Source organism: Ochotona princeps, chromosome 3, assembly GCF_030435755.1.
Source record: "Ochotona princeps isolate mOchPri1 chromosome 3, mOchPri1.hap1, whole genome shotgun sequence".
In the NCBI taxonomy this organism is placed as follows: Eukaryota; Metazoa; Chordata; class Mammalia; order Lagomorpha; family Ochotonidae; genus Ochotona; species Ochotona princeps.
In genome coordinates, this window is record NC_080834.1 from 24,707,022 (window position 1) to 24,734,489 (window position 27,468).

Sequence of the window (27,468 nt, forward strand, 5' to 3'; positions counted from 1 at the left end):
GATACTTTTTCAAAGTGCCTTCATATACATTATCTCATAGTCATTAAAATGATACTGAACAATAAATTTCTTTTAAGAATAAGGAATGTAGGTTTAGGTCTTTACAACAAAAATACTAACCAATTTCAGTTTTAACTACAAAGTGCAGACCTGCTGTGGTTGGTGACCCTGGGTCGTTGTTTAAATTACTGAGTACTGCTGAAGGGTGGCTTGCTAGGGTCACCATCACCTAAGCTGGAAGCTCGAAGGGTCAGAGGGCACCGTGAGCATGTGCCGTGGAGAGGGTGCAGCCCCCTGCAGCCTGATTGTCGAGCTGAGCTGTTTTGGCAGGCAATATCTCGCGAGGCTACAGGTATGCTGGAAGGGCCCTGCCACCGGGGAACCGGGAGCCCTGGCTCCTAGCCTTGGCTCTGCCACCTAACAGGCAGGCAAAGAAACCCTTCTCTCCTCCAGTCTCCTACTCTGCCAAGGGCCAGGCGGTGACAGCACTGGGGTGTCTGAAGCCGTGGGACAGATCCTTGCAAAACAGTCTTGGCTGAGACCCGCCTCACTGGGAACCCTAATCCACAGAGTACTTCACCAAGCTTTGCTTTTGTTTTTGAACAGAATAAAGCTTGTTGGTACATACACAGGAGACAACAAGAGAAGTAAGTGGCTCAAACTCATCCACTGAAACAAAGCCCCATGGAATTCTGTCATCCATCCTGGGTCTTGGGGTTAACAGGACCAGTCAGCTGTCACCTGGTGTCAGGCCCTTGGGCTGTGTCTAACTACCTCACTGCGTCCCGACGACGGTCCTTGGGCTGTGTCTAACTACCTCACTGCGTCCCGACAACGGCCCTGAGGTAGTCTGTCACCATGCCTGTGCTACGGCGAGGGAGCGGAGACAGGAAGCTAACAGAACTGCTCTGCCCGACTGGCTTGAGAGCCTGACTCTAGCCCACCGTCTACACTGCAACCTTTAAACTCAAGCACTCCATGACTTCAGATCAATATGGGCGGGGCCTCAGCAAACTCAGCATGTTTTATTACCTGGAAACTATTTTACTAGCCAATTTTGAACTGAATTATAAGAAAATGTCTAATTTAAACCCTGGCGGAAAAAATCTCTAGTGACCCCTATACATAAAGGTCATCTAGAAAGACAGTAAAATTCTTGGGGCTAAACTCTTTTTTTATGGCTAAAACTCTGAAAATTATGATCAAGGTCTCAACAAAAATACATGTATTTCAGTTTTACACAGAGCATTTTAAGAAAAAAAAATCTTTAAAAGTACGGTCAAGATGTGTTGAACACAAAACACTGCAGGCTAAAGGAGAAAATGCAGAGTGAAGCCATCTTCCTGTACATGAAGGGAGCCGAGCTGCAGCAGCCACACAGCACGCACACAGCCACACCCCATCACGCTCTGACAGCACCAACTCCCTGCACCAGGGATTCTCCCTTGCTATCTGCTCTTAGGCTAGATAAGATTAAACTACATTTTTAGTGTCTACAAGCAATGGTTTCTGCTTGGGACTCAAGCCTTTTCATTGATGCAAGGTTTTAAGGTTGGTCTTTTTCAAGTAGAAAAAGGAAAAACCTCCATGACACCTGCGTAGTGAGTTGACAGTGCCTCTTTAACCCCGGGTCCTCAACCCCTGCAGTCACAATTCAAGCGTCATGCGGATCAAGTGTGCTCCAGCAGTCCGTGCTGCTCCTGGAAGTGTTGGGGAAAACCAAGTCGGCTTCTGAGTTTCTGGAGCACCCACTATAGGCAGACAGAGCGAGGTGCTGCCCTGAGTAAGACTCAGTCCCCGCTCCCACCCTTGGTCTGTGGTGAGAAACCAGGGAGCTTAAATACACTCAGTAGTGTTTCTCCAAGGCTTGTTTTCAGAACTCTCAGAGCTCTTGATTAAAAAAAAAATCCCCTGACAAACAACTATAATCCCTTAACTTACATCCCACAATGATGGGGATAAAATGAAAAGCAGCATAATCATATTCTAAAGTTTCAGCCTTCCCTCCCCTCCCTTGAAAGGCTAACTGCTAAAACGGAGTTCAAGTTTATGGATGTGTATGATGAGGGGGAGAGACAAGGAAGAAGGTGGGACATCCAAGTTCTCCTGGAGCCATGACAAGGAGATCCACCTGGTGGCCAGGTGCCTGCACTGCAGCTCGAGGTGGCACACTGACAGGCCCCCCAACACCTGCCGCCACTGCCCCTCAAATCCTTCTCTTAACCCGGCCTCCTCTGGAGAAGCAAGGAGGGAAAAAAAAAAAGCTTCCTTCCTTTCTAACCAAAACTGTATTTCCTCCTCAAAGATGCTAAACTCTATCCAAATGAAACTTTCCCCCTTGATATTCTAAACTCAATTATTAAATAATCTCAGCAGTTACAAGTTTCATTAGTACCAGCTACTCAGCAGATGATGAAAGAGAGAGAGAGAGAGAGAGAGAGAGAGAGAGAGAGAGAGAGAGAGAGAGAGAGAGAAAGCCTGCCCATTCCATATAACACTGCCCTGAAGAGCTTTCCAGAGGGGCTCTCCAAGGGATGGCCTCACACTTGTTTGCAAATAGCTCGTTCTGTTACATTGAACTGGAATTGTGGCTCAACAGTGGACAGAAGACAGACTCAGGTAGAAAACTCACTGCTCAATTTTGAATTCCCACCTTTTTAAACTAATCTTTCTTTGGGAGAAAAAAAGTTTCCTGTGTTGGATTCTCCTTGGGAAGCGGGGAAGGAGGTGCTCACCAAGGTTTTAAAAGAGGAAGTAATAACCAGGATTGCACCTGACACCGCCAACACCAGACAACCAGACGTCCTAACCGAGCAGGGAAGGAAAAGAGCTATTGTTTTTTTCAAGGACAAAACATCTTTGAGTGTCCACCTGAGGCTTCCTGATGCATTCCTTCAATCACGCATTCTTAAAATAGAGGTGCAATGACAAAATAACTTAAAAATATTCCCCATGTACAAACAAGCACACTGATTGTGAGGGGCAGGATTATGTGAGGGGAGAAAAGCATGTGGGAGATATTGAACTGGGAGTCATTCACTTCAAATCCACAGAGCTAGGATGCCTGCCCCTCCCCCCTGCTACTTTGCCAAGTTGTGGGTAAGCTGAACTACAGGGGGAAGGTACAGAGACAGCCAGCCACAGGGGCCCACGCCAGCTTCTCTCAGCCACAGGCCTCTGGGCCTGATCACTGGGTTCCTAACAGACCACCCGCTGGCATTGTAGTGGACAAGCGACGAGACAGCTGCTCAGGTGTGTCAGTACATAGGTTCCCCCAGAACCTGTGGGGACCACTGTTTTCACAATCAGTGCTGATTAATACCCTCAATGCTGCTAGCAATAAAGATGGCTTGCCCAGCAATATGTTTATACACAGCCACCAATACTCAAAAAAAAGAAAAAAAAAAAAGGCGGTCCCGGTCCACTGAGAAAAGAACGCTCAAATGGGAAAGTGACTCCTGCTAAACAGTGTAAGATTTTAGGAGGCAATTTCAATCTCCCTGGTTCCTGCACCAACCAATACACCTGTGGCAGCCAGCACAGGAGCAGAGACCAGAGCGACTCTCCGGGTTTGTACACTAACAGCGCCAGCTACAGGGCTTGCTACAGCAGCCGCCTCGTGGGAGTGAGGTTAACAGCCGCCACCAGTAACCGTGACCTAAGCTGCTCCCGGGGCATTCTCACCTGCCCTGGCTTGTGCTCCACCCAGTTGCTCAGGTGAATTGTGCAGAATGACCACCTCCCTTGTACACAGTGCAGGAGTGCCTCCAGCCAGTCCTCTGTCCCGGCCCAGCCCCTGCCGCCCTGTGGAGAGCAGCCCTGCCCAGCACCTCCCACCACTCCAGACTCTGTGGCCTTTTTCCCCTTCCCTTCCGCAGGACACACAGGTGCCCCCTGACTTTCCAGTGCCATATCCGACTCCTTCCACCACTGCCTTGCCATCTCATCCACCTCTCCTACACTTGGGTGTTTGCCTGGCTTGACTTGTGAGATGAACCTGTAAACGTGAGAGCTCAGGGATCTGAGGTACTTCACATGAGCACACTCAAGCATCAGTCTTTCGTATCTTGAAAACAAGTCCCTTTCCCTCTCCCCGCAGAAATGTGTGCACTCTCCCAGCAGGCTGACAGTGGCTACCTCTGCACCACATCACTGATCTCCTGTACACATGACAATAAGTTAGTACGGACGGGGTTTGCCCCAGCCACGCCAGCAGCTGCTGAATTTACCTGCAGCTCCTGCAGGCTCAGTTCCAGTTTGCTCACGGCCTCTCGGAAGGCAAACTTGTTGCGGGTTTGAGGGATGCAGTCCACGTAGCCTGAGCAGTAGTCGAGCAGCTGGTGCCCAGTGTCCACCAGCTGGCTGTTGGGCACAGGCTCTGTGATCGCACTGGCCAGCAGGTCAGCACACTCCAGCAGGGCCTCTTTGCTGATCTTGTCTGCTGAGATCTTCTCAGTCGCCTGCTTGGTTTTCCTCAGAGCCACTTTCGTACCTGCTGTGCCATTAGCCAATGAGGCTGGTGAGACGGAAGATGTGGGTGGAGGCACTTGAGGTGGAGGCACAGCAGGCCTCCCAGCTTTCCCACTGACGGGCACCGGCCCTGGAGCTGCCTTTTTTCCTCCTTCCTGGGTTTCTGGTGTGGGCTGACCTGCGCTCGGGGTGGACGGCTCTTCCGCAGGATCTGAGCATCCTGGGGATGGATGCTGCAGCAGTCTCATCACCGGTGGAGGGGGCGGGGCACACTTTGGTTTTACCTGTCGGGGCCGGTCCTTGTCCCCAGAGGACGTGACCTGATGCTCAGATAAGAGCTTGAACTTGTTCCCCTGAGAGTCCGTGCTGATGAGCTGCACGTCAGCCGGAGTGTGTTTCAGAGTGGGCAAGATAAGGACTGGCACTTTGTGGTTGTGAGTGGTCAGGAAGACTGATGCCACCTTGGCTGGGGAAGACCAGCCTGGCTGCTCTCCGTCATCTGGGACTCCAGTCATCCCAAGGCGGGCCCCACCATTCCTCTCCTTGCCCTTGGGAGTAGCTGCCACTCCAGCTGCCCCCAGCCCCGCAGAGTCCTTCTCAGCAATGGCTGGATCGCCAGAGGGGGCTCAGAGAGGAAGCACTGTGGCTCCTCTGGGCAGGAGCTTGGCTTTTGGTCTCTCCCTGGGCGGCGCAGCCCCTTCCTCTGACTTTTTGGGAAGCATGTCACTGGCCCTGTCCACATTCTGTTCTGGCTGGGAAGAGGTAGACACTGTCCTTTCCAGCTGGAGTCTGGTCCTCTGGCAGTTCCTGGGAAGGGTCGTTGCCATCCTATCCTGCTCTGGAAGCCCTGAAGACATGGAAGATGTAGAGTTTGACCTTGGAAAAGGCTTGGAAGTGTCATCACTGGCTGTGGGCTTACCTGCTCATAAGCCCAGTGTCTTTTTGATTAAGCATGGCGTAAAGAAGCCCGTGATGACAGACCACCCGCCCCCAGCAGTGCCACTGCCCCCACTGTCATCATTACAGAGGTTCCTCTGTGCAAAGCTCCCCCCGTAGCACTTGGGTGGCACCAGGCTTGCCTCTTGCTGGGCAGGAGTGAAAGACAACCCATCAGCATGCTGTAGGGAAGCCACAGATGAGAAGTTACCTGCGAGTTCATATTTCTTTTGGGGCTGATTCTCCATTTCTCTGAAGGAGCTGCTGCGTTTTGGGGGTGTCGGGGCACTTCTCTTCCTCATGAAGGAGCTGAAGAAACCCCCCTTCCTGTCCCGGGTGAAACATGTCTCTTTGGCATCTTCCAAGAGGCTGCTGGGTGATTTGTCCCTGTGCTTTCAAGGCAGTGCTGGGGACCCACTGGATGCCTGTGCACTTCGAATGAACCCTGGTCAGAAACAGCCAATCAATAACAAGAAAAGAAGCAGTAGATTCTCTGCAGTTCCCAAGGGTCAGTCCCTTAGACTGTTTTGTCAGCAATAATGAAATGTCAAGTGTTGTTTGGGTGTACAGGAGATTATTAAGTGCACAGTCACTTCACAGTGATCAGTGGTTTCAAATGCAATGAGGTTATAACTGGGGGAAAATACCCTGCTGTCTGCTACCTAAACCACTGCACAACCTGGCCTCATCAGTCAAACCCAATGAATACGCTTTTGTCAGAACTGGACGGAGGGTGACACTGGGGACGGGAACTGGGAACAAAGGGCACAGAGCAGGGGTCAGAGTTGCACGTTGGGCAGACAGGTTAGGACTACTAGTGCTAGCAATACCGAACCTAGGACTAGAGAGGTCAGATAGGGCAGGGATGAAAACAGGCAGAAAAGCATCTTACCCTACAGTGCTTTATGCAAGTCAGCTGCTACTCTGGCTCTGCGTGCACACACCCCTTACCTGGCGCCGAGCTGCAAGCAGGATTCTCGGTGGCATCTGGTGGCCCTTCGATATTCTCCTTGTTCTCCAACTGTTTCTTCAGCGTCCGCGTCTTGGAAGGAAGGATGGGCAATCGGGGTAGGTAAGGAACAACAGATGACGAGGAGGCAGCTCTCCCAAGCTCCTCAGCTACCTCTGTGAGAAAGACAAAGAAACTGAGAACGACACAATCTCGTGAAGAGAAAGGGGGCTGCACCTCAGCGCAGCACAGGCCCGAGGAAGACCTGAACAGCAGAAAGCAGAAGTGTATAACACACACATACAGTCACACATGAGGTTCCCTTGGCAGCTGCTTCTCAACGGAAGGTCTGCAGATAAAGTCTGTGCTCTTGAATGTGGAGGGGTTCTTCTCGTGGTAGTATAGCTTCCAAAGCACTAAATCAGCAACATTCACTGCTTCTAGTTTTCAGCTAATAAGAAAATGCTGCTGGAATATCCAGCTATGGATCCTCTGTCTCACAATGGAATGCGTATCTGCTTGGCACAGGCTCAGAGAAACTGGTGGATCCATGCGTGTTCAGCTTTAAAGTGACTGTACCGATTTATACTTTTTCTAGCAGCATTTAGAATTTCTGCCTCCTCTGCTTGCTTGCCAGCATCAACTTATTCACTTGAATTTAATCTTAACCATTCTTGTAGGCATGTCTTGGTATCTCACGTGGTTTTATTTTAGAATTCTCTAGTGATAAGTGCGGTTGGCTATGGTTCCATCTACTTATTGCTCATTTGTATGGTCTCATTTACTGAGTGCCTATTCAGATGTTGAACCAAGTGGATAAACAGAGAGGAATGAGTATTCTAACTTTTGGCTGCACATTGTGCTACAAATGAGAACAAATGAAATTCCATTTCATGCAAATGAAGTAAATTAGGCTCATAAAAAGTGTTCGTCCCATTGGTAACATCTGGTGAGTAAAACTTGGCAGTGGTGCTGCGGCTTTGTTACTCACTGATGAACGAAAACGAAGCAGGCAACAACAATTGTAAAACTCTGTAATTCTTCTACAATTTTCCGCATAATTAACTTGCTCCGAGAGCCACGGCAGACATTGTACTGTCAGGTTACAAGCTGTGAAGACGAAACCTCCCAGATGTTGGCAACTACATCCCACACCATTTCTTCAAACTGATGATGGATTCATCTAGTGGCAGAGAGCAAAACGAAGAGAATTTCTGGGAAACTGTCTGAAACTCCTGGAGTGGGCAGGACCGAGGCAGGTGCTGCACAGGTGAGGGAAAGCCCTGAAAACCTCTCAAGGCTGAGTAGGTAAAAATGGATGCCATCCAGGGCAAACAGGGACTCAGACAAAATCTGACGAGTCACGAATTGACAGAGAGAATCCTGGTGGGAGTTTTCGCCTACTCTGACAGAGTGAGGCAAAAGGACCCTTAGGGTAGGACACTGGTGAAAGAGAGCCAGCTTGAGGAGAAATCCACAGGCACAGAACTGGGCAACCCCGACCAGCAGAGGGCACGCCACTGGGGAGGGTAACCAGGGAGTGAACCATCTGAGTCGGAGGCATGCAGGGTGAGGTCTGAACCCACCTGCACCTGAAGGCTCTGCAGTCTGAGCCCCGCCAGGGGGCACCAGAATCATCCTAAAGGGAGATGCAGAGTTCTTCAGGGGCAGAGGTTTCTCTTGTTGCTGAGCAGCATGAGTGCAGATGCGGAGAGTGAAGAAAAGCAGCGCATGCACTGAGCAGCCACCTGGTGGGCAGAGGCCACAGAGGTGCCCAGCGGTGGGAGTAAACAGAGGCAACAGCTCGAAGCACACTCCCCCCGCCACTTGCCCATCCGGGGTGAGGGAAGGTGTGGGGAACCCAGAACCGGGCAGTGAGGAGCAGAGTGTACCTGCTGACTGCACACTGCAGAGCAGCCGGGACACACTCGTACTGAGCGGCTCCCTGGCGGGCAGGCGTTGCAGATTTAGACCTGCTCATACCTGCCCAAGACTGGGGAAGGCGAGGGTACTCAATAGCCAAGTCACCCACAAGGTGGCAGCAGCTGACAAACATTCTGGTTGCTTAGCTGACTGACGGGCAAGTGAGGATTAAAAAGTATTCCCACAACCCACCTGCTACCTGAAAATGAAAACTCAAACACAACATACCAAAACGTGCGGGATACCGCCAAGGCAGGGTTATGAGGCAAATTTGTTGCAATTGGTGTTTACATCAAGAAACAAGACAGACACCAGATAAACGAGCTAAGTATACATCTGAAGGAACTAGAAAAAAACAGCAAAATAATTCCAAACACAACAGAAAACAAGGAATAACCAAAATGAGAAGAAATAAACCAACCAGAGAGCAAAAGAACAATGCACAAATTAATGAATCAAGAAGTTGGTTCTTTGAGAAAATAAACAAAATAGACACCCTACTGGTTCACGGACCAAAAAAAAAAAAAAAAAAAAAAAAAAAAAAAAAAAAGCTGTAGAAAACCAGATTTCATAGTATCAAAGACGAAAGAGGGAACATAACAACAGACATCGCAGCCATAAAGAGAGTAATGAGAAATTACTACAAACAACTATATGCCAACAAATCAGAAGACCTCCATGAAATGGATAGGTTCCTGGACTCCCACCACCTACCAAAACTTAGTCACAAAGCAACAGAAAACCCAAACAAACCTATGATAGAGACAGAGATCAAATCAGTAATTAAAGCCTCCCAACAAAGAAAAGCCCGGGTCCAGACGGTTTCACTGCTGAATTCTACAAAGCATTCCAAGCAGAGCTGACCCCAATCCTCCACAAACTCTTCACAACAATAGAAGCACAGGCAACCCTTCCAAACTCGTTCTATGAGGCCAACATCACCTTAATACCGAAACCAGACAGACACAGCAGAGAAAGGAAACTACAGACCGATATTCCTGATGAATACTGACGCTAAGATCTTCAACAAAATACTAGCCAACAGAACACAACAATACATCATACAGATTACTCATCCTGATGAGGTAAGATTCATTCCTGGCATGTAAAGATGGTTTAACGTTCATAAATCTATAAACATGATACATCACATCAAAAAACTGAAGAATAAGAACCATATGATAGATTCAAGAAATGCAGAAAAAGATTTTGATAAAACCTGCCACCACTTCATGCTAAAAACTCTAAGGTAGGCATAGAAGGAACAATCTACAACAGAATCCAAGCAATATATGAAAACCCAATGCCAGCATCATACTGAATGGGGAAGACTGGAAGTCCTCCCACTAAGAGCTGGAACCAAACACGATGTCCACTCTCACCACCACCATTTAACATAGTACTGCAAGTACTCACAAATGCTATTAGACAAGGAATCACAGGAATTCAAATTGGAAACAAGAAAATCAAACTATCTGTTTGCAGAGGACAAGATTCTATACATAGGAAAACCAAGAGACTCAATAAAGAGACTGTTACAACTTATACGAGAGTTTGATAAAGCAGCGGGGCACAAAATAAATGAACAGAAATCAATAGCCATAGTGTACACAAACAACTCTAAAGCTGAAAAAGAACTAACCAGCATGGTACCCTTCAAAATAACAGAGAAGAAAATGAAATATCTGGAAATAAACCTAAGTAAAGATGTGGAAGTTCTCTACGAGGAGAACTACAAAACATTAAAAAAAGAAACAGAAGACTTCACAAAGTGGAGAAACATACCATGTTCCTGGATGGGCAGAGTCAATATCATTAAAATGTCCATAATACCAAAGCTGGAAAAAATGATAAAAAAGTTCATCTGGTAACACACAAAAAAACATGAATAGCCAGAACCATCCTGAAAAATAAGAATCTAGTGGGAGGGATAACAATCCCAGACCTTCAGACACATTCTAAGGCAGCAGTTACCAAAATATCCTGGCACAGAAACAGAAACAGAGATGAAGACCAATGGAGTAGAACAGAAACACCAGAAAGGAAACCACACATGTACAGCTATCTAATCTTTTTTTAAGATATATTTTTTTTTTTTGCAAAGTCAGATATATGTAGAGAGAATTGTCTTCTGTCTGATGATTCACTCCCCAGGTGACCACAATGGCCGGTAATGTGCCGATCTGAAGTCAGAAGCCAGGAGCTCTTCTGAGTCTCCCACGCGGGTGCAGGATCCCAGGCTTTGGGCTGTCCTCGACTGCTTTCCCAGGTCATAAGCAGGAAACTGGATGGGAAGCAGCACTGCCAAGATTAAAACCAGTGACCATATGGGATCCCAGCGCATTCAATGCGAGGACTTGAGCCACTAGGCCACGGCACTGGGCCCACAGCCATCTAATCTTTGACAAGAAAACAGAAAACAATCCAGGGAAAAAGCCTGATCTATTCAACAAATGCTGTTGGGACAACTGGTTAACAGCCTGCAGAAATAAGAAACAAGATCCACACCTTTCACCATACACAAAGATCAGATCTAAAAATCATCAAATGCAAAGGAAGTCAAGACCCAAATAAACAAAAGGGACTGCATCAAACTAAGAAGCTTATGCACAGCAAAGGAAACAATCAACAAAGTAAAAAAACCAATCAACTCAGTGGGAGAAAGTCTTTGCACACTACACAGGAGACAAGGGGCTAATTTCCACAATATACAAAAAAAAAAAAAAAACTCCAGAACAATCATAACAACAAAACAAACAAACCAGTCAAAAAATGGGCAAGAGAAATGGACAGACACTTTTGAAAGGAACAAATCCAAATGGCTAACAGTCATATAAAAAAATGCTCAAGCTCCCTGGCAACAAGGGAAATTCAATAAAAACAACACTGAGGTTCCACTTAACTCCAGTAAGAATGTCCCAAATACAGAAAACTACCAACACCACCTGCTGGCGAGGTTGTGGGGGAAAAGGAACCATTACTCCACTGCTGGTGGGATTGCAGACTGGTTCAACCAGTACGGAAGTCAGTATGGAGAATACTTAGGCAACTGAAAATCCACCTACCATATGACCCAGAATACTACTCCTAGGAATAGATCCAAAAGACTTGTTACATGTGAAAGCAACATGCAACCCTGTGTTCATTGCAGCACAATCAATAATCGTAAAAACATGGAAGCAATCTAACTGCCCATTAACGGGACTGGATAAAGAAACTACGGTTCATCTACTCCAGGGAATACTACTCAGCTATTAAAAAAAATGAAACACAATACTTTGTGGCCAAATGGGCCAAATCTGGAGACCATTAAGCTAAGGGATATGAGCCAATTCCAAAAGGTCAGATGTCATATGTTTGCTCTAATATAATATGACGTCAAATCTAAGGATTTTACCTGTAAATTTTACCTTATTGCACTTCCTAGTTATTTGTACCTTTCGTAATAAGATCTTATAATGCAATCCATTAATTGATCATCCATAAGAGACTGCTTGTCATCACCTAAGATTGTCAATGTCCCTTTAACACTGTTATTGCTACTGCCTGTAAGTAATGATGCTCTAGTCCTTACTGTACTTTCAATAGTGCCACATGGGACATATGCTGGCATTTATTCCTACACGAAGATGCTGGACACTCTTTCACCACCCTAGTGTCACACTGATACACAATATACATGTTCCTTAACTTCATGTGGATGAAGGTTCTCTACTTTTTCTCCTCACGGTGGATTGTACTTAAGTGGATGCATAATGGGAGCATAGCAGAAATTAATACGTTCATAGGTAGAAACAGAAATATGTCTCCATGCATGCAGTACAAGAATGGACTCACAGCAAAATGGCTGACAATCTCCTACACTGTTGCGAGACACCCCTTGGCAGCATGATGGACGTGTGAAAATTCACGAAAGACACCCACGGTAAGACTGGAGGGGAGGACAGTGGGGAGGGGAGGGAGCTTCAAGAAGGGGAGGAGAGACCTCAGTGCCTGCTAAACTGTCATAAAATAAAAAAACAAAAAAAAACTTCTGAATTAGGCCTGGCATGGTAGACGACCAGCTGAAGTGCTCATCTTGCACACGCCAGGACCCTATATGTGTACAAGGTTCTAATCCTGGTGGCCCTGCTTCCCATCCAGCTCCCTGCCTGTGGCCTGGGAAAGCAGTGGAGGACGGCCCAAAGCCTTGGGACCCTGTACCCACATGGGAGACCTGGGAGAGGCTCCTGGCTTTGGAACGGCGCAGCTCTGGCCACTGTCGCCATTTGGGGAGTGTGACTCATCAGATGGAAGATCTTCCCGTCTCTCCTCTTCTCTATATATCTGACTTTCCAACAAAAATTTTAAGAATAAATAAAAATCTTTAAAAAAAAAAACAAACAAAAAATCTTCTGAATTGATAGACCTGGCACAGAGTTTCAATGGCTGAATCCTTGTCTTGCAAGCACCAGGATAGCATAGGGGTGCTGGTTCATATCCTGGCTGCTGCTCCCCTTCCCATCCAGCTCCCTGCTTGTGGCCTGGAAAAGCAGTGGAGGACGGCCCAAAGCCTTGGGACCCTGCACCCGCGTGGGAGACCTGGAATTGCTCCTGGCTTCAGATCGGCTCAGCTCTGGCCATTGCAGCCACTTGGGAAGTGAACCAGTGGATGATCTCTCTCTCTCTCTTCACATCTTCTTCTCTCTGTACATCTGTCTTTCCAATAAAATGAAAAAAACCACTAGAGCAATTAGACAAAAGTCAACTCGCCTGATTTCCTCTCTTTGTATTTTCTTTTGAATTCAAGTGGTCAACTCTGTTCAACTTGGAAGAAAAGAAAACTCTGAAAAACAAATACAAAATTTCAGAACCAATTTTGTGGTCTTTTTATCTTAATAAGTAAGCTCACTGATCAGCTAGGGCTTAGACAGGTGGCAGACACACTTGGAAGACAATAAAGGACAAGAAGCAGGGTGTCATGCATTGTCAATTTAGAGAAGGGGAAGAAGACAAGGAAGTGTGACTCATTGCCAGTAGCAGCACCCGGAAGCAGTGGTAACACATGGTAACAGAGATGAACTCAGAGGTCCAGGGGGAGCTGGCCCAGAGAGGTCTAGGTACAGACTTTGTGGTTCAACTGAGTTTTGCTTAATTTTTTTTGATTATTATTCATTCTCCACTCTATTTGAAAGTCACACAGAGACAGAGAGCTGCACCTCTCGATCTGCCATCTGCTGATCCATTTCCCCAACAGGTCATAAAACTGAGGCTGGGTAAGCCTGAGCCCAGGAGCTGCGAACTCCATCTGGGCCTCCCTGGGGGGTGGCAGGATCCTAAGTCCTCGGGTATCCTCTTCTACCTGCCAGGCTGTGTGAGCAGCAAGCTGGACTGGAAGCAGAGCTGGGACAACTCAGGCACACTACTCCAGAGGTAGGACCTTAACTTCTGTGCCAAACACCTGCCACAGCATATCAATCTGCACATTCAATTATATAGATGTAATAATTAATAGTCTTCCAGATATTTAAGTTGTTCTAGCCTCCAATGAAAAAAGTTAAAAGTGTTTATGCTTAAAAGGACTACAAGTTTCTCAACTTGATGAAGAAACAAAATCAATTTCTACTTAAAACAATTTTTGATAGTAAACACACTGAGAAAGACACACTATAAAAAGCAATACAGGAACAATAAAGGCCAAAAGTTAACTTAGTATCTTTAGTCACAAGCCACAAAAGTCGACGATTTTTGAAGTATTGTTCCCATCATCATCATCGCCAACACCTGGATCTAGTCACCTACAAATACCAAAGCCACCAGTCTCTCACCTTCGGAAATGCTCGAGTCATGGAACATGGTTTCAAAAGCTTGATGTGTTTCGGCAAAAGAAGGCCTGTCAGCAGGGCTCCATTTCCAGCCTACGGAAGAGAAAAGGAACATGAAGAGCCCCTGGAAGGTCAAGCGGCACCCGCATCAGGAGGCCCTACCTGGGGTGCTTTGCCTCAGCCTGTTCACTGTGACGGGGATAACAGCCGCTTCTCCACTCCAGGCTCTGTGACGAACCCACTGCTAGGTGGGCCTCGGTTCCTATTCCCCACTGTGAGGATGATGACAGGTGGGGAATACAGAAGCAGTAAAACTTGTCTTTAAAACTCAGTCTAGGGCCCGGCACAGTGGCCTAGCGGCTAAAGTCCTCGCCTTGAATGCGCCGGGATCCTATATGGGCGCCGGTTCTAATCCCGGCAGCTCCACTTCCCATCCAGCTCCCTGCTTGTGGCCTGGGAAAGCAGTCGAGGATGGCCCAATGCATTGGGACCCTGCACCCTCGTGGGAGACCCGGAGGAGGTTCCAGGTTCCCGGCACCGGATCGGAGCGCACCGGCCGTTGCGGCTCAGTTGGGGAGTGAATCATCAGATGGAAGATCTTCCTCTCTGTCTCTCCTCCTCTCTGTATATCTGACTTTTTTTTTCTGACTTTCTAATAAAATCAATAAATCTTAAAAAAAAAACTCAGTCTAATTATACCAGATACTTAACTCTACACTCAGAAATAGATTAGCATATCAGAAAAAGGAAGTCGAAGTTTGTATTTGCAAAGGGCAAGAGAGAACACCAATGGTCAATGAGAAAATAACATAGAGACTGACAAACTCAACTGTGACTCATGACCCGCCTGCATCCCCGCATCTTTAAGATGTCAGGCGCTGGTGTTTACTCATCTCCAAGGTAACCTGATACATGGGCCAAGAAGACTATAATTAGGTAACTTCCATTTAAAAAGCAGGGAGATTTTCCATTTGTTGGTTTGCCCTTCCCCCCCCCCCATCCCTAAATGCCCACTGGGCAAGGCTAAGACCTTAGGAACTTAGAACTCAATCAATCAGCACCTCCTACGGAGGTGGCAGGTACCAAGCCCTTGGGGCATCACCTACTACCTCCCCCCCAACTCCCCCAAATGCACAGCAGCAGGAAGACAGAATCGAAGTGCAGCAAGGACTTAGGCTTGTTTGGGGAAAGCGGGTTCACGCATGCTTCCTCACCTAACAGCTGTACCAGGTTCGGATGCTTGATTTCCTTCATAACTGCAGCTTCTTTTAGGAACTCCTCCACTCCCATGGTATCTTCCTGGAAAACAGAAAGGTAAGGAGAAAAAAAGGGGGACAAGCCCCCTCTTAATTGTTTAGTCAACTTACAACTCCAACACTTCAATTTCGAAAATAAAAGGCAATGTCTTTTAAATATTTCGGCATGGCTTTATCACAGTGCAATGTGCCTACGGAAGTCTCAAGACATCCTTGGATACATGTTACAAACTTCAGTAGAAATTACAAGGGGCAGTAACATTCAGCAACCATGTCCTATCATCACCCAACACAGGCGAGGGCCGCGAGGGCCGCCCAGGCTGATCTTCCCGCCTCCAGCAGCTCACTCCTCGCGGGTCTCGGGCTTGAAACCAGTGCACAGACCACACTCCACTGTTCAACGGCCACCGTCCCGATCAGATCATGAGCTTCTTAGGGAGAGATGCATGTTCAGGAGGAAAGCCCTTCCAGTGCTGGCCTGGAGCTCCTGGGGCACTGGGAGCCTCTTCAGAGGACTGGGGCTGGCAACCTTGTAATTTTACTTCAGCAGGCCCAAAGGAGAGAGCGTGGGATCAGGAAAAAGGTTTCTGGGAACAGTACAGACAAGAAGTGACCCAACTGCATGGAGAGGGGAGAAGAAAAGTAAGGACAGAATAAAGAGTGAGCCCATGGTTCAGACAAGGGCTGAAGAGCTCTGCCCTGCCCGGCTGGCCTCAGGAAGCCAGCAGACTGGGTAGCTTTTGTAAATTCTGATTTGCCTCTAACCTCCTACAAGGTCTGCACTAACAGGTTCCAGAAACATTCTGCTCACACGTGGGTTTCACTGTCTTGCAGTGAATACTCTGCCTTTGCAATGTCAGCAATGACACTGGAGTTAATCGCTGCAATTTGCTAAAATGCTTGCGATCAGTGGGTGGAAAGTGTTTCAAAGATAAAGGGCACAACAGCATTTCCAAGGGATTTGGCCCAGAAGAGCAGGCTACCTGGAAACTGGAATTCTGAGCAACCCACCTTCAGTGTTTTCACGGCAACTGTTAGGCTGTATCTCTTCCACACACCAACGTAAACCTCTCCATACTGACCGCCCCCGAGTTTGTGCTTCATGGTGATATCTGTCCGTTCCATTTCCCATTTGTCGTGGATTGGGGACACGCCATAGACCGTGGGCTTATTACACTTGGGTGCAGGGTAGTGCAGGGTTGTCACGAGCCCGTCAGCCACTGTGGAGTGATGGTGAACAAGCTCAGCCAGGGTGCTAAAGCGACTCTCGGCAGTCACGTACACCTGGCCAAGAGAAAGAAAAGAGATGAGGGACTTTGGCCCAGACTTCACCTGCTTGAAGATACAGAGAGGAAGGCTACTCTGAGGCCAATGAACACATTAAACGATGGCCAATCTCCAGTTCTCCCTGAATGAGTAGAGTACTGGGGGAAGTCCTTAGAGACAGTTCTCCGGATCTTCCAGCTCACTGATCTCCACATATTTCTAAGCACCGGGACTATGAAGTCCAACACATGAGGGAGATAAAGAGATCCTCTGATTGAAGAAGGCAATCACCAGGTGGACTTCTGCGGGCACCTGGCCTCTGGCAGCCACCAGCCAACTGCAACACCTTTGAGTCCTTTGCCTTTATATAAGCTAAACACTGATTTAATATCGTCTTTTGTGTTCGCTTTCTCACATTCAACTTATTTTTTTACTGAATATATTTTTATTATATTCACAACTCTCCAACCACCACCACAACTCAAATCCACAACATTTTCATCATCAAAAGAAATGCCAGACCCGTCAGCGGCGGTTCCCCCATCCCCCGGCAGCCCCCATCCCCTGGCAGCCCCCACGCCCTGGTAGCCCCCATCCCCCGGCAGCCCCCATCCCCTGGAAGCCCCCATCCCCTGGCAGCCGCTGCTCACATGCACTTATCTGTCAACCTCATTTACAGCAGGGAAGGCAAACTATTTGTCTTTGCTTTTGTTTTTTTAAAGATTTGTTTATTTTTATTACAAAATCAGATATAGAGAGGAGGAAAGATAGAGAGTAAGATCTTCCATTGTATGATTCACTCCCCAAGTGAGCGCAACAGGTGCAGGGTCCCAAGGCTTTGGGCCATCCTCAACTGCTTTCCCAGGCCACAAGCAGGGAGCTGGATGGGAAGTGGAGCTGCCGGGATTAGAACCAGCACCCATATGGGATCCCGGTGCGTTCAAGGCGAGGACTTTAGCCGCTAGGCCACTGTGCCGGGGCCAAAGCAAGCTATTTGTAAAGGGCCAGGTAGCAAATATTTTAGGCTTGGGTCAATGTCACAAGCACTCCACACTTCCCAGTAATAACCATACATAAATGAGTGGGTGTAGGCTGGTCCCAGTAACTGTTAATAAAGTAGGGCAGAAGGAAGGCCATAGTTATTCCTGACTCCCGTTGGCGGCAGGGCCATGTTCACATGTGTTGTTGCATGGGACTCCATTTTCTGCATATGCTGGAATTTATTCTTCAGTTTGCTGTTGTAGGTAGACAGGTGCTCCCAGTTTAGAGCTGTCACAATAACACTGCTAGGAACACTTCTGCACATGTTCTGGCACACACATGCACTCATCCCCACTGGCGCACAAGCACAAGTAGAACTGTTGGGTCTCTTACACTATTATTTGGTTTTATGTGGTTTGGTCAGCAGCATGTTGAGATGCATGTACAGACGGTGGCACAAAAGAGAAAGAATTAATGATTTGCTCGTTTCTTACTCTGGACTAGTTACTATATCTTAAATAAATAGTTTAATTTCATCCTTACAATAATCCAGAAAGTGGGATGTAACGACAGGCTGGGCGATCGATGCTTCGGTGAGGTCACAACAACTGGTACACTGACACACTAGCTAGGCCCCTCCCCACCCCGCGTCCCCTTCACGCAAACCACTGAGAGAAGAGCCCATGAGCCCATCAAAATGGACAGTTCAATGAAAGAAAAACCTGTTTCTACAGTTTATAAAGTACAACAGTTCAAGTTTAAAATACATTCTAACATGGTGCTTTTCTTTTTATTTTTTAAAGATTTTATTTATTTCTTCAAAAGGCAGATTTACAGAGAGGAGAGACAAAGATCTTCCATCTGCTGGTTCACTGCCCAAGTGGCCACAACAGCTGCAGCTGAGCCAATCTGAAGCCAGGAGCCAGGAACTTCCTCCAGGTCTCCCATGCGGTGAGGGTCCCAAGGCTTTGGGCCGTGCCCTGCTCTTTTCCCAGGCTACAAGCAGGACGCTGGATGGGAAGCAGGGCAGCCAGGACAGGAACCAGTGCCCATATGGGATCCTGGCACGTGCAAGGCGAGGATTTAGCTACTAGGCTATCGTGCTGGACCCATAAGTCTAAATTTTTAATGTGAACTTTCTGGGAGAGGTTATTCTTATTAACATGTAAGATTAATTTACAAGTTCTAGAGCAATATGCAGTGTCTCCCCTCATCCATGTTTTGACTTGCCTCAGTCTCAGTTACAGCCAACGTAGTAACAAACTCTAACAGTGGCTAGTGTTGTGGAAGTGTTTAAGCTGCTGCCTGTGACACCAGAACAGCAGTTCAAGTCCCGGCTGCTCTGCTTCTGATCCACCTCCCTGCTAGTGCACCTGGGAAGGCAGCAGAAGATGGCCCCTGCGCTTGGGCCCAGCACCACCTCCCTGCTAGTGCACCTGGGAAGGCAGCAGAAGATGGCCCCTGCGCTTGGGCCCAGCACCCAAATGAGGACCAGTGTTGTGGCTCCGGTCTGTCCCGGGCTGGCCGCTGCGGTCACTCAGGCTGTGAGCCAGCAGATGGAGGACCTCTCGGACTGTCCCCTTCCCTGTAACTATGCGTTTCAAATAAATAAACGAAAAACTTTAAAAAATGTATTCAGAAAAACATTCACACAAATTTTCTTTATATTATATTGTTCCAGCTGTTTTTATATTTTACTATTACTGTTGTTAGTCTCTTACTGTGCATAACCTACACATTAAGCTTTACTCACAAGTGTACACATAAAGAAAAAATCTGCAGCATAGAGCTTTGGTGCTATCTGTAGCTCTACATTTCAACTGGCAGTGTGATAACAAATCCCACTTAAATGGGAGATGGTCTTGGCAGGTGTATACCTGTGAACTGATGACTAGAAAGGCTTACCATTCTTTACCTCCAAATTTAGTTTATCATTAAACTATTAATACAATTTGCTTTCAATTTCCATTACCTAGCATCCAAAGACAAAGCCAAGACAGGTGGGGGTTATGCCAAGCTGGGTCAGAGCAACCACTGGCATGTACGAGATCTCTAGTGGGAACAGGCCTGGTTGAGGAGTTAAGAGGACACCCTGTCTGGGTTGTGGTTCCCACTGGTGAGTGCAAAGGCCAGAGTGGGGGCTGTGGGCTGGCCTGGACATGGCTGCAGTCTCCCTCAGCATGGGTGTGGACTGGGTCTGGGGTGTGCCAGACTGGGCTAGATTCCAGTACCCACTGAGCTCATGAAAACCAGGATGGGTGTAGGACAGGCCGGGCTAGGTCTCTGTCTCTATTGTGCCATTAGTAAGCTGTGTCTGGTTACAGACCAGGCTTGGCTGGGCTGTAGCACCCAATAGTAACAACTGGAATGGATAAGGGCAGGTCAGGAAAGGTCACTGTTCCTGCTAGGATGGAAGGTGGACTAAGTAGGGCTGACCCAAGGACCCATCAGTGGGTGCAAGACTGGCACTGGGAGAGGTTCTGATTGAGGAGCTTGGGCAACTCCTCTGTTGGGACACAGTCCCTGCAGGTGAGTGCAAAGACCAAGCCAGGTATTGGTACCCACTGGCATACATTTGGCTCAGATTTGGGGCGAGCCAGCCCAGGCCAGTTCATATCATCCCTGGCGAATGCGAGCACCAGAAGTGTGGCCGGGCCGGGGTGTGGTCACAACACAACTCAGTCCACGTGAGGGTCAGGACTGGGGGCCAGCTGATTGGGCTAGACTGTAGACCCCACCAGTGGGAGCCACAATATAGCACCCACTGGCAAATGCCAAATTTGGCGGTCCATGCCAGACTGGACCACAGCACCCAACCAGCACACATGAGACCCAGCGGGGGAGTGGGTGAAGCCAGTAGGGGGGCTGCATGGGGTTCTCCTGCTGGACCACTACTCCCACTTGTGAGCATAAGAGCTGGGATTGGGAGCAGGCCAGGCTGGGAAGAGCTACAACATGTGTTGGCCTCATGTGAGCAGGACAGGGGAAAGCCAGGCTGGGTTTATGTTTATACCAGTGCATGTATAAGCAAAGTGGGTGAGGGTTGGTTGGGCTTTGCCACAGCATCAGCTGGCAGATGCTGGCACAGGGAGCTAATTCTGTCAGGTTAAACTGCAGAATCACCTGGAGAGTACAAAATCCAGGAGTGGGAGTAGGCCCAATAGGGAAATAGTGGGCTCTTCCATCTTGAGTTGCCACTCCTACTGATGAGCATGAGAATCAGGACTGGGACAGGCATGGCTAGATAGAGAGTGGCACCCACCAGCACGTGTATGGGCTGGATAGTAGGGCTGGTTGGGTTTTACTAGGCTTCATTGCCTTTTGACATGTATGAGAACTGAATGGGATGTGGGACAGACTGGACCAGTCTGTTGTACATATTGTTAAGCACAGGAACCAGGCAGGAGGCTGGCCTGGTGGGAGTCACCCAAACTAGGCTGCAGATCCCACTGGTTTATGTAGCTCCCATCCATGTAAGTATGTGGTGGATGGGCAGGATTGGGCTCGGCTGCAACACCCACTGGTTTGTGTAGAAGACAGGGCTGGAGACAGAACTGATCCAGCAATTGCAACCACCAGTGCACGTGGTAGCTGATTGGGGCAACAGACTGTGCTGGAATCAGGTCTGGCGTCACCTGAGATGAGGTTTCTTTGGGGATCTCCCAACAGAACCACTGGACTCAGAACTTCGACCATGGTCTAACTGTGGGATGCTTATGTCAGAGCTGGGCCTCCTCAGTGGCTCAGACGAAACAGTGGACAGCATGGCCGGTTGCTCATGGAGGATATGATGGTACGTTAGAACCTGCAGAGGACACCTGGTATCACAACAGACGACGAAGCACAGAACAAACTGATCAACTACCCCAGCCAAGAGTTGAGGCGAAAATCTAGCCAAACGGAAACTCTAAGGTGGACTATGTCAGCCAGTGGATTCTGGAAGGATTTCATTGTGCTTGGAGCAAGATCGGCAGCAATTCAGAACTGCTGAACTATCAACACCACTTGAGCAGTGCCCTCGGAGCACGCCCCCCGCACTGGGGAACCTGGGATGGTTGGGGGCCGGGAGTGGCTTTTCTCCTTATCTTTCCCCTTTCCCCAGATACAGAAAGGGAAAAAGAGGATGTGAAAACAATGGTCTTACCCACTTTCCTCTTGCCCTTGACCCTCTGCGCCCTAATCAACTATGTAAAGATCATCAACAAAATTAAAATAAGGAAAAAAAATTTCCATTACCATATTCTTTAGAACACAGTAAGGTTTGTCTAACATGCCAAACAGACTCAACTCCTAAGGCTGCCAATGCTTGTTTTATGTCAAATCTAGAGCCACTTTGGTTATTCTGAGTGTCCACAGAGCAGCCAGCCCCCAGCTGGCCATGAGTCCTGGCAAAGCTTACCTTGCCGTCTGTGCTGGTATTGATCCTGTAGTGATACACACGGCCCTCGTACCTGAGCGAGATGGACAGCTGCCCAGGGCTGCTCTCGCTTTCTCGCACCAGGAAGCTGCCGTTGATGAGACTGCTGAGCAGGTACTCGGCCGCGCTGCGGGACACCGGGCCTTGGTACCGGGAATGTTTCTCCAAGCCATTCACAGGAGTGATGTAGTTGCTTGGTACCCAACCCTGTCCATTCTTAGAACGGACTTCACTCCACTCGCCATTCTGGTTGTAACCGAGGACTCGTAACTTTTCACCTGGCAGTGAAAACACAGAACGAAAGTTGTTAAGATTTCCTTTCACAGTGAAGCAGTATTCTATCAAACTTTAAATTTGTTGAAAAATAAACAGGTAAATTTTATGCTAAAAGCTGTTTGAAATGATATAAACAAAAAACCAAACTTGACCGTTCACTATACCCTGAGAAATCTCTTTAATTAGAACCTAAACTACAAAACCATAGTGAGAAATGGCTCAACATATTTTTAAAGGTTTATACATGTTGTGGCTGATATTAGCTTGAATGTGGAAGGTCTGGCCCCCAAGCACTTATATTAATGATACTAAGATGGCAAAAATGTAACTGAATTTATTGTTGGGGTAGCATCCTGGCACAGCAGCCTCAAGGACAGCTTTGATGCCGGTATCCCATATAGGAGTGCCAGTGACAGCCCTGGCTGCCCTGCTTTCAATCCAGCTCCCTACTAATACGCCTAGGAAGACAGCATTATATAAATACTTGAGTTGACTATATTAAGTATGTGAGTCCCTGCCACCCACATGGGAAACCGGGATGGAGTTCCTGGCTCCTGGCCTGACCTGGCTGTCATGGGCATTTGGAAGTGACTGAGTTGGATCCTGAGGGTGGAATCGCTATAATTAAAACTAGCTGCTTTATAAAAGACTATGCAGCCACAGCTGTACTGCTCTTGTCACGATGCTCTGAGTTACCTCAGGACTCTGCCAGCATCAGCACCATCCTGATGCCAAACCAATGACGACATGCTCTCAGGGACTTGAACTTTCAGAACTGTGAGCCAAAATATACACTTCTTTTCTTAGTATTTCAATATTTGCGACAAAAGCTGACTAACACAGCACACCATCTAAAAACGGTCCTTAGGAAAGTATATAGTAATAAAATGGAGTGCAAAGAAAGATTATTCAAATGGCTGAAAGCGATACAATGTTCACTTTTTAAAGAAACATACAAAATTCACTTTCCTTCAAAATAGTTAATCAAAGAGTATATTTTACATGTAAATAGTTCAATGCTGATCACAAGCAAGGATTTAGGGATAAGACAGGTGTACCAGCTAATTTCATTTGGCACCAAAGCAGTAATATCATCTATGTAAACAAACAAGCAAACAAACCACAAGAACACGATCACTGAGGGCAGAGCAGGGCATGGGAGTAGGAGGATCAGCAGTGAGAACTCCCAAACACAAGATTTTTCCACACTCAAGTGTTAAGAGTTAACAGTTTCCAATTTCCGCCCTACTCCCCATGAAGAATGAATCACTCCTACTCATTCCTGTAAAATTGGTGTGGAAACAGAAGCTGACTCTTAAAATTGGAACTCCTCCAAACCCAAGCCCCTCAATGGATCTTTGTAGCAGAGCTTGATTTCTCTATTAAAGTTGAACACATCCTATTTAGACTCTAACATACCTCTTACGCCCATACTTGGAGCATGGGCTAAAGGCTCATTTAGCAAAACATGGACGGTGAAAGAGGTACCATTAGTGATAAATGTTAAAGAACCTTTGTAGTGCCTTAAGGCTCTGATCATTAAGAAATGCAGGGCTTTAAAATAAAATAATAATCATAATGCAAGCCTTTGTACAGAGCTCATGCTGATTTCCTCTGCGCCAAGAAAGCAGAAGGGAAGCTAGATCAATAAAAAAGACACATGGCCTGGAAGTCATCAGGTAAAGGCTACTGAGGAAAAACTCAGTGGTCTGGTAATCACCTAGCTTTTGCCAACAGTCTACAAAAATGTTTGCCACCAGGTAAGTTCCTGCTAGGCTCTAATTTCCACCTGAAACAAGTGGATTTAAGAGCACAGCAGTGTGTGCGTGTGTACATACGCGTATACAGGAATCACTCAGGACCTGCACACAGACGACAGTGTGTCTGGGGCGGTGACGGATCAGGCAAGTGTGGAGATACCAACCACACTGAGAGAAACAAGACAGGACCTTGCCAGAAAACCTGAAGAACACAGTGTTGCTCTGTGGCTTTTCATTACTGATCCACAAGAACTAGAGGCGAGGATTAAGTACCAGGTAATTATACATTCTCTCCTACACTGCTGCCTTCCTTAAGAGAGTCCATCACGGCAGGCCATTAACTAGCATAGTCAACCACCTCAGTGGCTGGTTTGCTTGCCTTCTAGTCCAGAAGGTTCTGGCAACTGTGGAAGCTGACTGGGCATGACCGCCAGTGCTAGCAACACTGATCCTATCTGCACAGGAATCCCAGGGAGAATTCGTTTTCTTAAAATCAAACAAAATTCCAGCTTCAAAGAAGTTACTAAAATAAGTACTAGTGTTTTCTTTTTTAAAATATAGTATCTTTAAAAATAATAAAACAGCCTCAGCATGATATCAATTCCTGTTAGGAAGAACCTGACACACAACATTAGCATTCTGTGGGCTTTGAGAGAAACCCTGTTGGCCACAGACTGAGAGCCGTGTGCCGGAGCTGTACACTGGGGCTGCTCTAACTGGGAGCCAAGGCTTCCCAGGAATTTCTGCATCCGTGTTGCCATGGCAACTGAGCTATCTAGGAAAATGCTGACAAGAAAATTACACCTAGGGAAGAATGTTCTGAGTCATCACTTCACAGATTCTCCACTGAAGTGTCAGGAAAGGTAAAATAGATTCTATGTTAACAAAGACTATAATACAATACAAAATTTCTCCGAAATTCTATTTTATCCTTAAACCTTGCATAGATTTTTCCTTTGGCTGTATAAGCATAACCCTTACAAACCCAACACACATGATCACTATCCTCTCCTCAACACTGCCAAAATCTGTATGTAAAGACTGACAGGAGACAATGCACTTTGATGTTTCCTTATGCTTTCAAAACCTTTGCAGCGAGTACACAATCGTCCAACTCTAGGCCACAAGGATGACTCCATTTGAGAAATTTAAGCTGAAGAATTTCTGCATTTGATCTGCCTGGATTTTGAAAACTGATGTATATGACACTATGAATGGGTGGCATTTGGTGCAGGAGCTAGGCTGCCACTGGCATGTCCACATCCTACAGGAAGGTGCCTGGCTCAAGCCTTATCACCACATCTGATTCACTTCCTAATCCAGACCTTGAAAAGGCGGCGGGGAGTGGCTCAAGTGCCTGGGTCCCAACCACACACAGAGGACCTAGAACGAATTCCCAGCTCCCGGTCGGAGCCAGGATCAGCCCTGCTCGTAGCAGGTATTAGAGGAGTCAATGAGCAGATGGAAGACTTTCAAATGAAAATAAATTTTTTAAAAATTCAATTATAGCTAAGTATTATTTGAGGAGAGAAATCTGTCTCCTTAATTTGGAATATCAACTTACCTTTGAATATGACATTCTGAACCTTGTAAGTACAAAGCATCAAAAAAAAAAAAAAAAAACAAAGAACCAAGTACAAAGCATTTATATGACAAACATTCACTGAAGTTACCCTTTCATTTAGCTAACAATTATCCTAGAATACAGTTTTTTTTTCTCTGTAAGGGTCTTTCATAAATTCAAGATGCAGGAATAAGCTTACGTAGAAAGCAAGAATTCATGCACACAATGAAAATCCTTTCATGGTTCTATTTCTTTCCCATAAAAGTTTTGCTTTGTTTGTTTGCTTGTTTTCAAGAAACAGAAGTATGATTTTATCTTGTCGTGTCCTCGAGCCTCCTTTGTCTAAGAATTTACTACTGAATAAGTACAACTTTGTTGAGATAATAATAAAAACCCTTCGTACTATTCCTTTCGTGAACAGGGGTTAACAAGCACAGCAGACAGGTCAGTGAGAATGAAGGCTGGAACCCAACGAGAAGCTTGTGCCACAAGGCAAAACACCGGCTCACCATCTTCACGCAGAACATCTTGCTCCAAATATGAACATGTTAGCCGAACTCAGAAATAACCACTGCCCTTAGCACTGTGCTTGGCCTCCAATCTGAGGGCGCACTCTTAATCTCACCAAGGACCACTATGAAATTATTCTGGGCACAGTCCACAGGCCACACTTTCCAGTAGCATCAGGGTCTGGCAGCATAACTTAGGAAGCTACAGCCCAGTCAGAACTGGAATCCAACCCTTATGGCATACAACACACAGTACTGAGAATAGGGCAATTTATGTACGTGTTAAAGCGTGTTTCTCAAGTGTATGTTTTCATTTTGTCCTTAATGAACCCTAAAATTTGGAATTACACTTCACAGGGCATTACAACATACACAGGTGAAAATGATAATGAACAAAGAGCACTTAATCACCTACTTAATTTTAGCCAGTGGCAGAAGCCGGAAGAGGCTCCATATCCTTCAACTACCAATGTGAACGGAGAGGTATCACGCAGACACCTCACCTTTGGTGATGCTGAGTGTGTTATCACCACTTGCTACAAAATCATAAAGTGCAACAAAGAGATTAGGGTCACTCTCAGTGGCTCCGAGCAAGCTCTCCTTCGAGCTCCACCTGATGGCTTCGTTCAGTGCCTGGGGGTCAACATCACAACCATAGGGGCGATGCAAAGCTTCTGAAAGACACAAAAAGGGAAAGGAATTCACAATGAGTTCAACGGCTGAAAAGTCATCCGAATTCAGTACACAGACAGTATTACAACTGCTAGCACATCCTGACAGCGCCGAAGCGGGCCAGCACTGTCCAGCCCGTGCAGACACGAAGAATGAGCAAACAGGCTCTGTGTATCCTGAGCCTAATAAAACACAACAAAGCAGGCAGGGAAGAGATCACAGAATGAGTTGGCCCTGATTTAGGCATTCATCGTTCTAGTGGATACAGAGACAGACAGGCAGAGAGCAGAGGAGCATCTGTGTCTGTATTTCATCTCACGTCCATTCCCTCTTCTCCATCGCCACTGCCAGGGCCTTAGTGCAGAACCCCAACATCTCTCACCTGGACTACTGCCTCCAGTCTTGTCTCCCTCAAATCCATCCTCCACACAGCTGGCAAGGTGATCTATGTAAGACAAAAATTTGACCATGTCACTCTTAAGCCCCTTCAATAGTTCATCACCACACTTAAATCTCCTTAGCATGATGCTAAGGCCTTCTATGATGGGGTCTGGGCCCAGCCCACCCCTCCAATTGCAAACTTGGACACTGTCCATGCAGCTTCCAACCTTCAGACCTTGGTTCACACAGCTCAGTCCTCTGAGGTGGGTGCTTGTGGTCTTGATCCACCACTTTTCACATCCTG

General features: G+C 47.0%; 1 protein-coding gene across 1 annotated transcript; it reads right to left on the minus strand.

The window, feature by feature from the left end:
• Positions 1–4,075: 4,075 nt before the first annotated feature.
• On the minus strand, positions 4,076–27,468 carry LOC131479798 (tyrosine-protein kinase ABL2-like). Its single transcript, XM_058661223.1, is given in 9 exon segments — positions 4,076–5,317; positions 5,618–5,851; positions 6,358–6,531; positions 14,086–14,206; positions 15,310–15,381; positions 16,284–16,622; positions 21,985–22,280; positions 26,615–26,785; positions 27,166–27,468. Coding segments are annotated over 9 exon segments (2,805 nt in total). The 5' UTR covers positions 27,380–27,468; the 3' UTR covers positions 4,076–4,133.